Consider the following 16185-nt stretch of genomic DNA (forward strand, 5'->3'; position numbering starts at 1 on the left):
ATGTTCAAACTAAAAAAAGAAAGAAAAAATGCCATATAGTTACAGCTTACTATCAACAAAGAGCTGTTATATACAGTACTCACTTGAATCGTTGTCATTTTGACAAAACGAACAAAGAGTAACCATAGAAACAACACTGTCTGAGTTAAGCACAACAAAATCAATAAGCAAGGCAAGACTTTCACAAAGTCAAATAGTAGTCATGTTAACAAAAACAAGTCCAGCGCAAACCCAGTAAGAACACTATCTGAGTGAGGAACAACAAGTCCAACAAGTATCCAGATAAGGTATATTATGCTCTTGGGATTTGCAGTCTTTAAGGTCTTGATAGCAGCAATCAGCAAGCATGTTAGTGTGCCTCTTAGACGGAGTCCGGTACAACTCCCATTTTGATATTTTTTGCCAAAAAATTTTACTGGGTCCTTGAATCTGTGAGTCTGGGCGTTGGATCTGCAACGTCGCCAGGAAGTCCAAACTTCACATTGGGACATGAATGTAGCTTTTTCTTCACCGAAAAAAAGGCGGCTCATTTCCAAACTATGGCCGGAGTGAAGTCGGGAAAAATTGAAATCCTCTTGCCCGTATAGGATAACGGAGAAGCCTCACCTGCCCGTCGTAGAATCTGGTTCTGGACTTGAAAAATATTGACTCATACAAAGAGCGGCTGATGAAGGTTCGCCATTTTAGGCCTAGCGGGCAGGGTCCGGTGAGCACAACCCAACATGGGCTTGTTGTCGAGCTTCAGCACATCCTGCAAGAACTGAGCAGTAAACTCAGTCAGACGGGGGCCCTCAGAGCTCTCAGGGAGGCCCACCACTCAGTTATTATTCCATACATTTTTTTTAGAGAGGAGACACGGTGGCAGTTTGTTGACGTTAGCACGGAGGTCTGTTAGCTTGTTAGCGCAAGCATTAGCAGCGAGCTCCAGGCTAGCAATGGCCTAGCTATGGGACGACAGAATGCTTTCGAATGGTTCCATAAAAGCCGCTATCTCTCTTCTGACAATGGATTTAAAGGAGCCATATGTAATAACGTGGCCAAAAATGGTACTGCAATCACAGTCATAATTCTGTAGTCCGCTCCCCTCTCCCTGACTGAGGTTGCCAGATACTCAGCCGAATCCAGCTCAATCGACTGGGCGGCTCCAAGGAACTTCAAACTTCCACAGCCTCTTACTAGGGGTTGAGGTGCTGGGACCATAATAGCTGAATAGACAAGCGTTTTGTCAATAACAAGTCTCTAACCAAAACATTTTACACAGAAATTAGGCTATTTTCAGGAAAAAGTACGTCATGCCTGCGTACAATATCACAACAAATGGCAATCATATGGTTATTGTCAGTACTATCAGAAAACAAAGACTAAAACAAACTACAACCAACGCTAGCAATGGTCATCCTGGTGAAAATAAGTAGAGCATACTTAGCAGCCTAATGTACGCTCAAAACTAAAGAGGAGACATTTTACCAATGTATGCCTATAGGCTACACGAATGAGGAATTATTTTATCATGTGAGTTGCTGTCTCCATTTTCACTTTGCCATGATGACAGCAGTGCTAATGTTGGAACCCATTTCCTCAGAATATCAGCATATTGAGAACGAAATAGGCACTGACACTACCCATATCCACATAGGTTTTATTTGTCGAAATTATATATTTGCCCTGTCAGTTTGAATACACATCGACATACAGGCTAACAGGCATATATTTCCCCCGTTAGCCTATATGTCGATGTGTCATTGACCGGGCTAGCATGCTAAGCATTACACTAAGAGCTAAGCACCATCACACTAAGCATTCGTTGCACGAATATACTAGCTTTGTTAGACAAGATCATAGACTGTATTGGACAATATAGTTTACATACGAAATGTCCATTTCCATTTATTACAAGTAATAGGAAAACGTAAATGCCTGAATTGCCTATCAAGAAGGAAATTAGCAAGTTTGGCGTCAGATGAAAAAATATTCTCCGCCTTCAATCATCTCCATCTTTCAAAGGCATCAACAAATCCTCGTTTTGTTCCTGGCTTTGTGATGAATAAGTTGAGAATCGTAACGACGCGTTTTAGATTTACTAAGGTCCGACATGTTTAGTAACTTTAACAGTGGCAGTAGCCAGACGAAGGTGGCGGTGCGTAACTGGCAACCAGGATGTGACACACTCATGGACTTTCTACTTGGTCAAACAGTGGAGAGCGGGACATCGAAATGAAAACAATAACAAGATTTCTGGGCTGTAATTCTAATTTTGAAATGAGCATATCCCGGCTGAACTACTGTTATCAGTTATAGAGGTATTCAAAAAGAACATGATTTATTAATGGCTTTTGACATATCAGGGCCATTTAATGATGACTTGACATGAAGTTATTACATATGGCTCCTTTAAGATTGTCGAGAGATGTTTGTTTCATTCCATCCACCTTCCAAATGATGCTCCTCAAAAGGACCAAGTTGACGACCGGCTTAAAATTAGTAAAATACGTAAATATTAAATGTTATTATATATGTGCCAGTTACTGCATTACATACTGTATATACTTACAGCATTTATGAAACCTTAATGTAGGTGTTTGGATGTTTTTTAGGAGGTTTATAGGCAGACTAATGCGACTCCTATTGGCTCCATTGTAAGCAGACCTTTGATCGCATTTATTTAATATTTAGAATGCATTAAAAAAAGAATCACTTGTGTTCTTGTCTTACATAAGGATTGTAAATGATAGGCAAAATTCCAAAAAAGTGTTTTTCTCCTTGGACTTAACGTAACCCACTCTGCACTATATGCTATCTGTGGCATCCATTGGATTCATAACCTGTGGTTGATATTTTTTGCATAATGAACACAGTTTTTGGGTTTGTATTTTACATAAGAGTACTAGGGAAGTTCTTGTTTTGGTAAACATGGAACATTTACATACACAGCATGGTAAACTATTAAAGGGGCTAATTGCTTAATTTACACACTAAAGGGCGCCAACTTTCAAATGTATTTTACACAGTATATCCCGCCGTCTTACGGCTTCTCGTGTGTAATGACGTAATTATGTACATACGTAACACAAGCATGCGCATTAGCTTTGGGTGTTTTTACCTAATAATAGCAATTTGGATAGCTAGCGTTTGCGGTCACTGAATGTGTATTCTATCATGATATCAACATGAATGCAAATTGTTCGTTACTGCTTTTGTATGTCTGCACTCGGTCCCTGCGGTGTACGTGTTGACGAAACAGGGTGAGTGTCAGCTCTAGACACCAATCATTTTGTTTGGGCCGATACAAATTTTTATTACCGGTACATAAACTTCCTAATTGTGAAAAATATAGTCATTTGTCAAACAAATGTTTTCTGTTAAACCATTAAAGCCAGTGGTGTTTTTGTTTGTAATATTTGCTTTGAAAAATGTTACTGTGAGGAAGTTGCCAACAGCACCTCTAAAGGATGCCGTGTGGTATACGTTGTGGTGGTCTCGCAGAAAGCTTTAATAATGCTCTAAATCTGTGTTCAAGGTGTGCTCTACAAGGAATTAGTGGTTGGCGTACCCAAGGAGACGTTTCAGAATGAGCGCCGTGTAGCGTTATCGCCTGCTGGCGTCCAAGCGCTGGTCAAACAAGGCTTCAGAGTACAAGTTGAGAGTGGAGCTGGCGAGGAATCAAAGTTCTCTGACCAGCAGTACAAAGAAGCAGGCGCCAGCATCACTGATGTCAAAGGAGCCCTTGGATCAGACTTGGTCCTCAAGGTTCGTAGACCTGCACCATGTAGTTTTCATTCTAACAAAATATAGCTCTATATCAGTGGTGTCCATACTACGGGCCGCGGGCTAGACTGAAGACGCCGGCGGGCCGCACGAGACATCACGAGTTTAAAAAAAGAATGCAGCCCGCGGGGTGTGTCCAGTTTAGTTTAAAATATTTCACAGTTTAATTGCTGCATTTTTACCACCTTCCTGTGGAAAATGTTGGTATATCAGGTCAATGCCCATGAAATTAAGTTTGAAATGGTGAAAGCATAGCATTATTTTATATGACCCAATCCAAACAACCTTTCCCACTCACAGAGCAAATATACTGCAACCAACACAGAAAGTCAACACACACGGTCACAAACAGAACCTGCTCAATGAACTTTGTGGTATAAAAGGTTGTCTCGGGAAGTAAACAAAAGGCCCCTTTTCACCAAAAGTTCATGAACTTTTAGTTCCTGGAACTATAGGTTTGTAGAAGTGTGTGGCTTGTGTTTCCACCGCATTTCACAGTTCAAGGTAATTAATACAAATCAGGCTGATGTCGTATGGAGGAGTGGTTTAATATACATCTACACTCATACCATGTAAATAAACAGACAATATTAGATCAGTAATTTTACTTAAAAGTAAGTAAATTAAATATAAAGCAACAATATACGAAATAATATGCTTTAAAAAATAAAGTGTACCGAATTGTTCATAAAAAGTCTGGCTTTTGTCCGCAATGTCCAACTGTCAGAAAGTCGTCCTCTCGGTAAATTATGAAATAATGAGGGTCAGGCGGTTCCTTTTGGTCCATTTCAGCTGTAAATAACAATATATAAATAATAAATGTCAGTGTTTATCCCACGCAGACAACACAAACTCGTCAGTTTAGCGTTAGCTTGTTAGCATTAGCATTCTGTTCACTCGGGTTGAGACTTATAACTACACAAATGGAGTAAGGCTGAAACGACGCGTCGACATAGTCGACGTCATCGGTTACGTAAATACGTCGACACCGTTTTTGTGCGTCGACGCGTCGCATATTTACGTCACACTACCGTCATGGCGGACCGCAAAGCAGACGATCAAAGCAGACGATCAAAGCAGACGATGCGAGCGGTGCGAGCGAGGGGGGAAAAGCATGCCAAAAGTGGTCAAAAGTGTGGTAGTATTTCAATAAACGGCCTAATAATGTTGTTGTATGCACACTGTGTCGAGCGGAAATGGCCTATCATAGCAGCACAACGGCTATGAACGAACATTTGAAAAGAAAACCATCAACTAGTCAATCGTCCCCGCGAGCATACGTTGTCATCATTACACAAAAACATGAATGTGTCATTTGTATCTGCTAGGGGTGTAACGGTACGTGTTTTGTATTGAACCGTTTCGGTACGGGGCTTTCGGTTCGGCACGGGGGTGTACCGAACGAGTTTCTAAGCTAAAGCTAACTTTAGCTGCTAAAGTCTTAACAAGCTGCTTCGCTCCTCTGCCTCTGTCTCAGCACGCAGCATTGTCCCACCCACACAACCATCTGATTGGTACACACGAAGCATTATCAGCCAATCAGCAGTGTGTATTCAGAGCGCATGTAGTCAGCGCTTCAGCGTGGAGCAGATATGTAGGGATGGGCGATACCACACTTTTAGGATTCGATACGATACCGATACTTTTTCTTGCATTTTCATCGATACCGATACCAATAATTTCTTATTGGCAATTTTTTGTCAGTCAAAAATATTATTACTATTGTTATTATTTAAGACAAATCACAAGACAAATACAGACCATTTATACCACATTTATTATGGTCAATATATAATAAAAGTAAAATTAAAATAAATAACATAAATATGAAAAATAAATTAAATATTATATATAATAATAACTATGTATTATATATAATAATAATTAAATATTAGGGCTTTCCAATTAACAGTCAAATCCGAATTGCAAGAAGCTGCAGTTATTTTTTTAAAGTTTGTGATATAATTAGCAATTAATGAAATATTAAATAGGCTAATGTTTTCGAAATGTAAGAAATCATGTTACAGATTAAAACCAAAATCACATTCAATCATATATTCAAGATTTTCTTGGAAAAAAATAAAACTGTAATGCAAAGATGAACAATCTCCAAATTGTATCTCTTTCTTATCTTGTTCTAAATACTCAAGCAATTTTTAACTGACAGTAAATTCCCCTGTGTGGAAATTATTTGAATTTAGGATAATCATTTAAACAAAAATATTCAGTAAACATTACTAAAAAAAAAAAAAACAATGCCTGTTTTAAGTCAACAATTGGACAACACTGGATATGCCTGGCTGCATCGCTGTCGGCTGGCTGTGTGTGACGCTCATTCGCTGTCTCCTGTCACGTGACTGGGCCAGCTCTATACTCTGCCAGGTACAGGGGTGTCCCAGCACATAGTAAGTTAAGTAAGTCATCAAAAAAATCTGAAAGTGATGCTTGCACCCCCCACACGCCGTTTTTTGGTTTATATCGATACTTTTTTCAGAAAAGTGATGCCAAATGAGTAGCGTGTGAGTATCGATATATCGATACCACAGGATCGATACGCACATCCCTACAGATAGATGTTTAGCAGGTGAGCATCAGGCAGCGGACTCTCCCCAAATGATAATAAACACCTCCCAGTCAACTACTAGTAACATCACTATGAGCCCGTTGACCTTCTAGAAACTTAAACTGCAGCTCAGCTCACTCGCAGTCCTGGTTTGAGGTGAAGGCTAATTACCTCTCAGTTCCAGCCACATCGACCCCTTCTGAGCACCTATTTTCAGCTGCTGGGAATATTGTAAACAAGAAAAGAAGCAGAGCATGTAGACATGCTAACCTTTCTTCATTACAACTGTTAGTCACTCACTGGAATGAGTAGAATTGGTTATTGTGTACTGTGTTGGACTGGATGTTTATTTTGCACATTTTAAAAGCAATAGTTAATGTTAACAGTGCTCCAGAATATTTAGATTGACACTTTTTTGTATTGGATGTTTATCTTTATTTTTTCACATTTTAGCAAATAAGCAATACTTTCACTTTTGTTGAAATGTTTACACTATTGTTACAGAATATTTCGTTTTGTACTTTTTTGTATTGGATGTTTATCTTTATTTTTGCACATTTTAAAGCAAAATAAGCAATACTTTTACTTTTGAAATGCTTATACTATTGCAGAATATTAAGTTTTGCACTGGATGTTGACTTTTATATTTGCACATTAAAAAGCAAATAAGCTACTTTTAATTTTGTTAAATGTTAAAAGTTTTAAATGTTTACATTGTTACAGAATATTTAGTCATGTTGTTGTCAATGTTGACTGAGTGGCCATACTTCTTTTTTTTGTAAATAAAAGCCATGCCTTTTGAAAAAACGGGCCTACATTTATTTTTTCATCTTCATTTTGAATAAAAAATAATCGGTAAAAGGAAAAATAATCTATAGATAATCGAAAAAAATCTATAGATTAACCGATTAATCGAAAAAATAATCTATAGATTAATCGATAGAAAAATAGTCGTTAGCTGCAGCCTTAAAATGGAGTGTCACTGACTACTTTTACAACATGTAATAAAGTAAATAGTTAATGTTTGATGTCATTTACGGCTGAGTCACTAGTGTACTGCCGCCTGTATTTCACATTTGTCCAACAAAGTAAAAAAAAAAAAAAAACGTTTAAAAGAATCTGTCTGTCTCTGAGCTGCCACCTTACCGTGGTAGAGGAGTTTGCGTGTCCCAATGATCCTAGGAGCTATGTTGTCCGGGGACTTTATGCCCCCTGGTAGGGTCTCCCTAGACAAACCGGTCCTAGGTGAGGGATCAGACAAAGAGCAGCTCGAAGCCCTCCATGAAGAATAAAAACGAAGGACCCAGATTTCCCTCGCCCGGACGCGGGTCACCGGGGCCCCCCTATGGAGCCAGGCCCGGAGGTGGGGCACGATGGCGAGCGCCTGGTGGCCGGGACTGTCTTCATGGGGCCCGGCCGGGCACAGCCCAAAGAGGCAACGTGGGTACCCCCTCCAATGGGCTCACCACCCATAGCAGGGGCCCTAGAGGTCGGGTGCAATGTGAGCTGGGCGGAAGCTGAAGGCAGGGCACTTGGCGGTCCGATCCTCGGCTACAGAAGCTAGCTCTTGGGACGTGGAACGTCACCTCGCTGGGGGGGAAGGAGCCTGAGCTAGTGCGCGAGGTGGAGAAGTTCCGGCTAGATATAGTCGGACGCACAGCAAGGGCTCCGGAACCATTTCTCTCGAGAGGGGCTGGACTCTCTTCCACTCTGGCGTTGCCAGCAGTGAGAGGCGACGGGCTGGGGTGGCAATTCTTGTTGCCCCCCCGGCTCAGAGCCTGCACGTTGGAGTTCAACCAAGTGGACGAGAGGGTACTTTCCCTCCGCCTTCGGGTGGGGGGGGGACGGGTCCTGACTGTGGTTTGCGCTTGCGTGCCAAATGGCAGCTCAGAGTACCCACCCTTTTTGGATACACTCGAGGAAGTACTTGAGAGTGCTCCCTCGGGTGATTATCTCGTTCTACTGGGGGACTTCAACGCTCATATTGGCAACGACCGTGAAACCTGGAGAGGCGTGATTGGGAAGAATGGCCGCCCGGATCTGAACCCTGAGTGGTGTTTTGTTATTGGACTTTTGTGCCCATCACAGATTGTCCATAATGGACACCATGTTCAAACATAAGGGTGTCCATATGTGCACTTGGCACCAGGACACCCTAGGCCGCAGTTCCATGATCGACTTTGTAGTTGTGTCATCGGATTTGCGGCCTCATGTTTTGGACACTCGGGTGAAGAGAGGGGTGGAGCTTTCTACCGATCACCACCTGGTGGTGAGTTGGCTGCGATGGTGGGGGAGGATGCCGGACAGACCTGGCAGGCCCAAACGTATTGTGAGAGTTTGCTGGGAACGTCTGGCAGAGTCTCCTGTCAGAGAGAGTTTCAATTCCCACCTCCAGAAGAACTTTGAACATGTCACGAGGGAGGTGCTGGACATTGAGTCCGAGTGGACCATGTTCCGCGCCTCTATTGTTGAGGCGGCTGATTGGAGCTGTGGCCGCAAGGTAGTTGGTGCCTGTCATGGCGGTAATCCTAGAACCCGTTGGTGGACACCGGCGGTGAGGGAGGCCGTCAAGCTGAAGAAGGAGTCCAATCGGGTTCTTTTGGCTCACAGGACTCGTGAGGCAGCGGACAGGTACCAACAGGCCAAGCGGTGTGCGGCTTCAGCGGTCGCGGAGGCAAAAACTCGGACATGGGAGGAGTTCGGGGAAGCCATGGAAAACGACTTCCGGACGGCTTTGAAGCGATTCTGGACCACCATCCGCCGCCTCAGGAAGGGGAAGCAGTGCACTATCAACACCGTGTATGGTGAGGATGGTGTTCTGCTGACCTCGACTGCGTATGTTGTGGATCGGTGAATGGAAAACTTCGAAGACCTCCTCAATCCCACCAACACGTCTTTCTATGAGGAAGCAGTGCCTGGGGAGTCTGTGGTGGGCTCTCCTATTTCTGGGGCTAAGGTTGCTGAGGTAGTTAAAAAGCTCCTCGGTGGCAAGGCCCCAGGGGTAGATGAGATCCGCCCGGAGTTCCTTAAGGCTCTGGATGCTGTGGGGCTGTCTTGGTTGACAAGACTCTGCAGCATCGCGTGGACATCGGGGGCGGTACCTCTGGATTGGCAGACCGGAGTGGTGGTTCCTCTCTTTTAAGAAGGGGAACCAGAGGGTGTGTTCTAACTATCGTGGGATCACACTTCTCAGCCTTCCCGGTAAGGTCTATTCAGGTGTACTGGAGAGGAGGCTACGCCGGATAGTCGAACCTCGGATTCAGGAGGAACAGTGTGGTTTTCGTCCTGGTCGTGGAACTGTGGACCAGCTCTATACTCTCGGCAGGGTCCTTAAGGGTGCATGTGAGTTTGCCCAACCAGTCTACATGTGCTTTGTGGACTTGGAGAAGGCATTCGACCGTGTCCCTCGGGAAGTCCTGTGGGGAGTGCTTAGAGAGTATGGGGTATCGGACTGTCTGATTGTGGCGGTCTGCTACCTGTATGATCAGTGTCAGAGCTTGGTCCGCATTGCCAGCAGTAAGTCGGAAACGTTTCCAGTGAGGGTTGGACTCCGCCAAGGCTGCCCTTTGTCACCGATTCTGTTCATAACTTTTATGGACAGGGGATCCGGTTTGGTGGCTGCAGGATTAGGTCTCTGCTTTTTGCAGATGATGTGGTCCTGATGGCTTCATCTGGCCAGGATCTTCAGCTCTCACTGAATCGGTTCGCAGCTGAGTGTGAAGCGACTGGAATGAGAATCAGCACCTCCAAGTCAGAGTCCATGGTTCTCGCCCAGAAAAGGGTGGAGTGCCATCTCCGGGTTGCGGAGGAGACCCTGCCCCAAGTGGAGGAGTTCAAGTACCTCGGGAGTCTTGTTCACGAGTGAGGGAAGAGTGGATTGTGAGATCGACAGGCGGATCGGTGCGGCGTCTTCAGTAATGCGGACGCTGTATCGATCCGTTGTGGTGAAGAAGGAGCTGAGCCAGAAGGCAAAGCTCTCAATTTACCGGTTGATCTATGTTCCCATCCTCACCTATGGTCATGAGCTTTGGGTTATGACCGAAAGGACAGGATCATGGGTACAAGCTGCCGAAATGAGTTTCCTCCGCCGGGTGGCAGGGCTCTCCCTTAGAGATAGGGTGAGAAGCTCTGCCAACCGGGGGGAGCTCAAAGTAAAGCCGCTGCTCCTCCACATCGAGAGGAGCCAGATGAGGTGGTTCGAGCATCTGGTCAGGATGCCACCCAAACGCCTCCCTAGGGAGGTGTTTAGGGTACGTCCGACCGGTAGGAGGCCACGGGGAAGACCCAGGACACGTTGGGAAGACTATGTCTCCCGGCTGGCATGGTAACGCCTCGGGATCCCCCGGGAAGAGCTGGACGGAGTGGCTGGGGAGAGGAAAGTCTGGGCTTCCCTGCTTAGGCTGCTGCCCCCGCGACCCGACCTCGGATAAGCGGAGGAAGATGGATGGATGGATGGATGTCCACTTCTTGTAGCTTTGTGTATCAAAACGAAGTTCTAAAAACATAATAAAAAATTATAGTTTATTAACTACGGCTGAGTAAAAACATTGCAAGATAGTTTCACTGATCAGCTTTATTTGGCACAAATATGCCCCACAAAAGTTCCTTCGTGTCGAAGGTTCCTTTCTTTCTTTTTTTTCTTTTCTTTGTCTTTGTTTTCATGTTTGTAGTAATAGAAATACAGACAAAAAATAAATAAGTTTGGACACCTCTCTGTATGTGTACACATTAAAGTACTGAGATCTCTATTCCTCTAGGTCCGGGCCCCCAGTTTGACAGAGGTCGACCTCCTAAAGACAATGTCCACTCTGGTGAGCTTCGTCTATCCGGCTCAGAATCCAGAGCTGCTGAAGAAGCTGTCGGAGAGGAAAAGCACAGTGTTAGCCATGGATCAAGTGCCCAGAGTCACCATCGCTCAAGGCTACGACGCTCTCAGCTCCATGGCCAACATCGCTGGGTGAGCGGAAGAGAAAAGATACTTTGTTGGCACTTCATTAGGTACACACTCTGATGAGATCAATGGAAGGGTTTTGCGCATTTGAAAAGACCAGACTATTCTAAATCTATTATTGTGAACAACAATCCACTGCTGCTTACAGGATATGGTTTTCACTTGTACCTTCGTAGTCATTGCAAAATAAGGATTTTATTTATACAGCTTTCATTAGATTATGTAGGTGTCCCTAATGTTGTGACCTTAATTCAGACGCGTTTGTTCATCAGTTCTGTTGATTATTTGAGCTTTTGGTTTGTAGGTACAAAGCTGTGGTTCTGGCTGCCAACCACTTTGGTCGGTTCTTTACTGGTCAGATCACTGCTGCAGGAAAAGTACCACCAGCTAAGGTAAACAAGACTTTCAATTGTTGTCTCATTTCAACTGTGAAACATTTTAAAAGTATGTGGTCCACATGGATTTTTGCTGTCTTCAGGTCCTTGTCATTGGAGGAGGTGTGGCTGGTTTAGCAGCAGCAGGAGCAGCCAAATCCATGGGAGCAATAGTGCGAGGATTTGACACTCGGTAGAAGCTTTTAAGCCTGGCTCACCGTTTGTACTTGTAAATAAATAACTGACTGTTTCATGACTTTCAGACCAGCAGCTCTGGAACAATTCAAGTCCTTCGGGGCGGAGCCTTTAGAAGTGCAAATCGAAGAGTCTGGCGAGGGAGTCGGAGGCTACGCCAAAGAAATGTCCAAAGAGTTTATTGAGGCGGAGATGGCGCTATTCGCCAAGCAGTGCAAAGACGTCGACATTCTCATCAGCACTGCCCTAATTCCAGGTTAGTCTTTCGGATTTCGGCAGTATTTTGTTTTAGATTCATTCCAGCTGACTCGGGGTAAGAGGTGTTCTACAGCCAGGGTTCGTCCTAGTATTTTTGTGGCCCTAAACAAGATTTTGTTTGTGGCCCCATTTTGGTCTTTAATATTACTCATACAACAAGCTAGGAACTATAGCGCTGACTGCAGCCTAGTGAGTGTTGTAATATACAGTCATCCCTTTTTTTCCCACATCCCACTTCGAAGTTTGTGGCTTGTAAAGCTAACTATGTGGGTATTAATAATGTCTAGAGGGCTTTGTTAACGTTAAAATGTTAATTAATAATTCCTACTTTGAGGAAAATAGAAAAATTAACCAGGGTTTACTGTATTACTCTTTACGACCAGAAGTAGATTTGGCTATGGGAGCCTGAGTGTATGCATAAAAGACACAACAAACACAAATACAGTTCAAGTATGTTTATAATTAGAATAAATAATGTATTATTAATATTTTACAAGTTTTGTAAACATTTGTATCTACTTTAAAATAATCACGTATAAACTATAAACAAAAAGACTACATTTATATTTACAATTCAGTTCAATCCAATATGATCAATAGTCAAGTGTTTAAATTCCAGCTAATGTCCAAAGTTTATATAAAAATGGATAATGGATAAAAAAACAAGTTATGTCCAAGGGGGAAGAAAAGTGTTCGATACCTCCTACTACAGTGAAGCCAATTCAAAACTGTTGTGCCGCTTTGGCATTAATTGACAAAAGACAATATTGGGCAAAAACGATGAAAATGTTTTTTAGACATTGTATCTTTGGGGAAAAGGTTTGGCTATGATATAAACTTAAATAGTATGGTCATTTTAGAAATATGACCTTAAATTGGTCATGATGACGGCGTTGGAAGCGATGCTATGTTAGCCATTACCCTAACAGGCTTTTATGAATGGACGAGAATGTGATGCTGTTAAACCAAACTACAACTATGATGAAGGTGAATAGAATTTTAGCACAAACAAATTTTAATTTTATCTGTGAGGCAATTCAGTCCATCAAAGTAGAACAAGCAAACACCTGCAGAGCATGACATGACATGACAAGTGACCGGTCACCATAATCATGTGGCCCCCTGTAGTCATTAAACAAATGTGTTTATGCCAGGGGGAATAAAAACAGGCACCAGCCTGGACAGGACTGACACCAACATCTGTTCAGGCCTTTCCTGACTTCCTGTTTGACCAAGTTTCTTATGTCCTGTGTTTAGGAAAGAGGGCTCCCATTCTGATTAAGAAGGAATTTGTGGAGTCCATGAAGGACGGTTCTGTGGTAGTGGATCTGGCTGCAGAGGCTGGGGGAAACATTGAGACCACACATCCTGGAGAGCTTTACGTTCACAAGGTGATAGGTTCTCTCCTTGACGAGTTAATTTGATCAGTATTTAACAATGCATTGGTATTGCCTTTCTGGATAAGAACGTCACCCATATCGGCTACACGGACCTGCCCAGCCGCATGGCCACCCAAGCCAGCACCCTCTACTCCAACAATGTACTGAAGCTGCTGAAAGCCATTAGCCCTGACAAAGAATACTTCCACTACGAGCCCAAAGAAGATTTTGACTATGGAACAATGGATCACGTCATCCGCGGGACGCTCGTGATGAAGGTGGGTTTAGTTTGTAATCGTCTTCATTTCTGCTGGCGCTCGTTCTCGGCTCCTGGCATGAGATGCTCTCATGCTAACATACTCTGCCAATATCCCACTGCCATTATTTCACCAGCAAGAATGTTATGTATGCTGTATAACTGACTTTTTCCAAGTACAATGCCTTTGACACATTGTTTATGGCAGTCAAAGCATGCAACCTCAACGTTGTCTTTCAAAACCACTGCTAAGTGTTTCTTGATTGCCATTTGTTTGTTATGTTAGTATTTAAAGTATCCTCACCCTCCAGGCAGTATCTACCTACAGCACTGTACACAATGCAAATTGATATTGATGTTTCTCTCTCACGAAAAACTGCTGTGCTAATTTTGTCATCCATTCTCACACTATTACATTTTTCTGGTGCACACACAGGATGGCCAGAATATGTTCCCGGCTCCCCTCCCCAAGACTGTTCCACCACCCCCGGTGAAACAGAAATCGGTTGCCCAATTGAAAGCTGAGAAAGGGGCTGCAATTTCTCCTTTCCAACGCACCTTGACTTCTGCTGGCATTTACACTACAGGTTAGGACAGGACGTGCATTTCTAAGCAGTCATTTTGATACTGTGAATATATTTGAGTAAATCACTAGTTTTCTTTACTAAATATCAATCTCCAACCTTAAGTTCACTCATCAATTGGCCACAGTATTAGTGGTCCAAAGAAATTTTTCACAAATTCAACCTTTTGCCAAATAACAATGTTCATGCAGTTAATGAATGGCCAAATGGGACAAAATGTAATAAATAGATACATTTTTAAGTAATTAATTAAATGTGTCATTAATTATGTATAATTGTTATTAAATACATACATGTGTTATTAAATGTGTAATTAATGTATTTAATGTAAAATTACATGCATTAATTAAATAAATTAATTAATTATCGATTCCATTATTTTATGATTTAATACATTTAAATAATTATCAAAATATTTATTTATTCATTTGATTTTGTCAGGGCTTCATCAATTTACCAATCCTCACAGCAGCCTTTGGGACCCAGAGAAAGCAAGTAACGTGTAGGCAGAAGGTTGTTTAATTAGGTACCAGGTAGAAAAGTAAAAGTTCTAGCAGGAGCTCTCAAAGCAACATTAAGCTGTGGCATACACTAGATCAGGGCTCCTCAAAAACTAAAATTAATCAATCCAACAAAACAATACACAGCAATACCATAACAATGCAATCCAATTCCAAAACCAAACCCGACCCAGCAACACTCATAACTGCAATAAACAGAGCAATTGAAAGGAGACACAAACACGACACAGAACAAACCAAAAGTAGTGAAACAAAAATGAATATTATCAACAACAGTATCAATATTAGTTACAATTTCAACATAGCAGTGATTAAAAATCCCTCATTGACATTATCATTAGACATTTATAAAAAAAAAAACAATAGTGTCACAGTGGCTTACACTTGCATCGCATCTCATAAGCTTGACAACACACTGTCCAATATTTTTACAAAGATAAAATAAGTCATATTTTTGGTTCATTTAATAGTTAAAACAAATTTACATTATTGCAATCAGTTGATAAAACATTGTCCTTTACAATTATAAAAGCTTTTTACAAAAATCTACTACTCTGCTTGCATGTCAGCAGACTAGGGTAGATGCTGCTGAAATTCTATGTATTGAATGAATAGAGAATCGTTTTTGAATCGAGAATCATGTTGGAATTGAAAAAAAATCGATTTTGAATCGAATCGTGACCCCAAGAATCGATATTGAATCGAATCGTGGGACACCCAAAGATTCACAGCCCTAATATGTATGTATCAGTGACGTGCAGTCAGGGGAGGCAGGTGAGGCCCTGCCTCACCTGCCGTGATATTTGAGTATGCGTTCTCACCCAGTTGCTTTTAGCTGCTGGCATTACACTACAGGCTCTCCTCGCTTTTTCCTGTCTCTCCTTCTCACAGACAGCAAGCGCAGCTTCTACACACGTCACATACTGTCACGACATACGTATACGCCCTCGCGGAGCGAAGAGGTAGCTGCATGGCTAACGTTAGCTGTGAAGCTAGAGGTAATACGAGAGAAAGAAGGTGCGAATCTGGTAACAAATGAAGGAATAATTAATTCCCCCAAAAAACAGCAGGGGGTCCATAGTCTGGCGGTGGTTTGGCTTCAAGTGGGAATATGTCGAACAGACAACCGTAATTTGTCAAGTGTGGGGCGAAAGCGTTGCTATAAAAAGTAGCTTTACTGCTAATATGTAGCATCATTTGAAAAGTCTCCTGCTAGAGAATGAAGAGTGCTTACTCCGCATGTCAACATCTCCGTTCGGTGCCACACCATCAAAATGCCGAGGCAAACATTTCCAAATCAACACCGTATGAAAAAAATAGTGATGTTTTTTAGTTGTGA

General features: G+C 42.5%; 1 protein-coding gene across 1 annotated transcript in view; it reads left to right on the forward strand.

Moving 5' to 3' along the window:
* The window catches only part of LOC133635846 (NAD(P) transhydrogenase, mitochondrial), a 56406-nt gene that overhangs the window by 9555 nt on the left and 30666 nt on the right, over positions 1-16185 (forward strand). Inside the window, exons 3-10 of the mRNA XM_062029224.1 lie at positions 3518-3747; positions 11086-11285; positions 11584-11671; positions 11758-11846; positions 11917-12104; positions 13364-13497; positions 13572-13763; positions 14178-14328. Of these exons, the coding sequence (XP_061885208.1) occupies positions 3518-3747; positions 11086-11285; positions 11584-11671; positions 11758-11846; positions 11917-12104; positions 13364-13497; positions 13572-13763; positions 14178-14328 (1272 nt within the window). The remainder of the gene's footprint in view (positions 1-3517; positions 3748-11085; positions 11286-11583; positions 11672-11757; positions 11847-11916; positions 12105-13363; positions 13498-13571; positions 13764-14177; positions 14329-16185) is intronic.

The sequence above is a fragment of the Entelurus aequoreus genome, linkage group LG02 (assembly GCF_033978785.1).
Source record: "Entelurus aequoreus isolate RoL-2023_Sb linkage group LG02, RoL_Eaeq_v1.1, whole genome shotgun sequence".
In the NCBI taxonomy this organism is placed as follows: Eukaryota; Metazoa; Chordata; class Actinopteri; order Syngnathiformes; family Syngnathidae; genus Entelurus; species Entelurus aequoreus.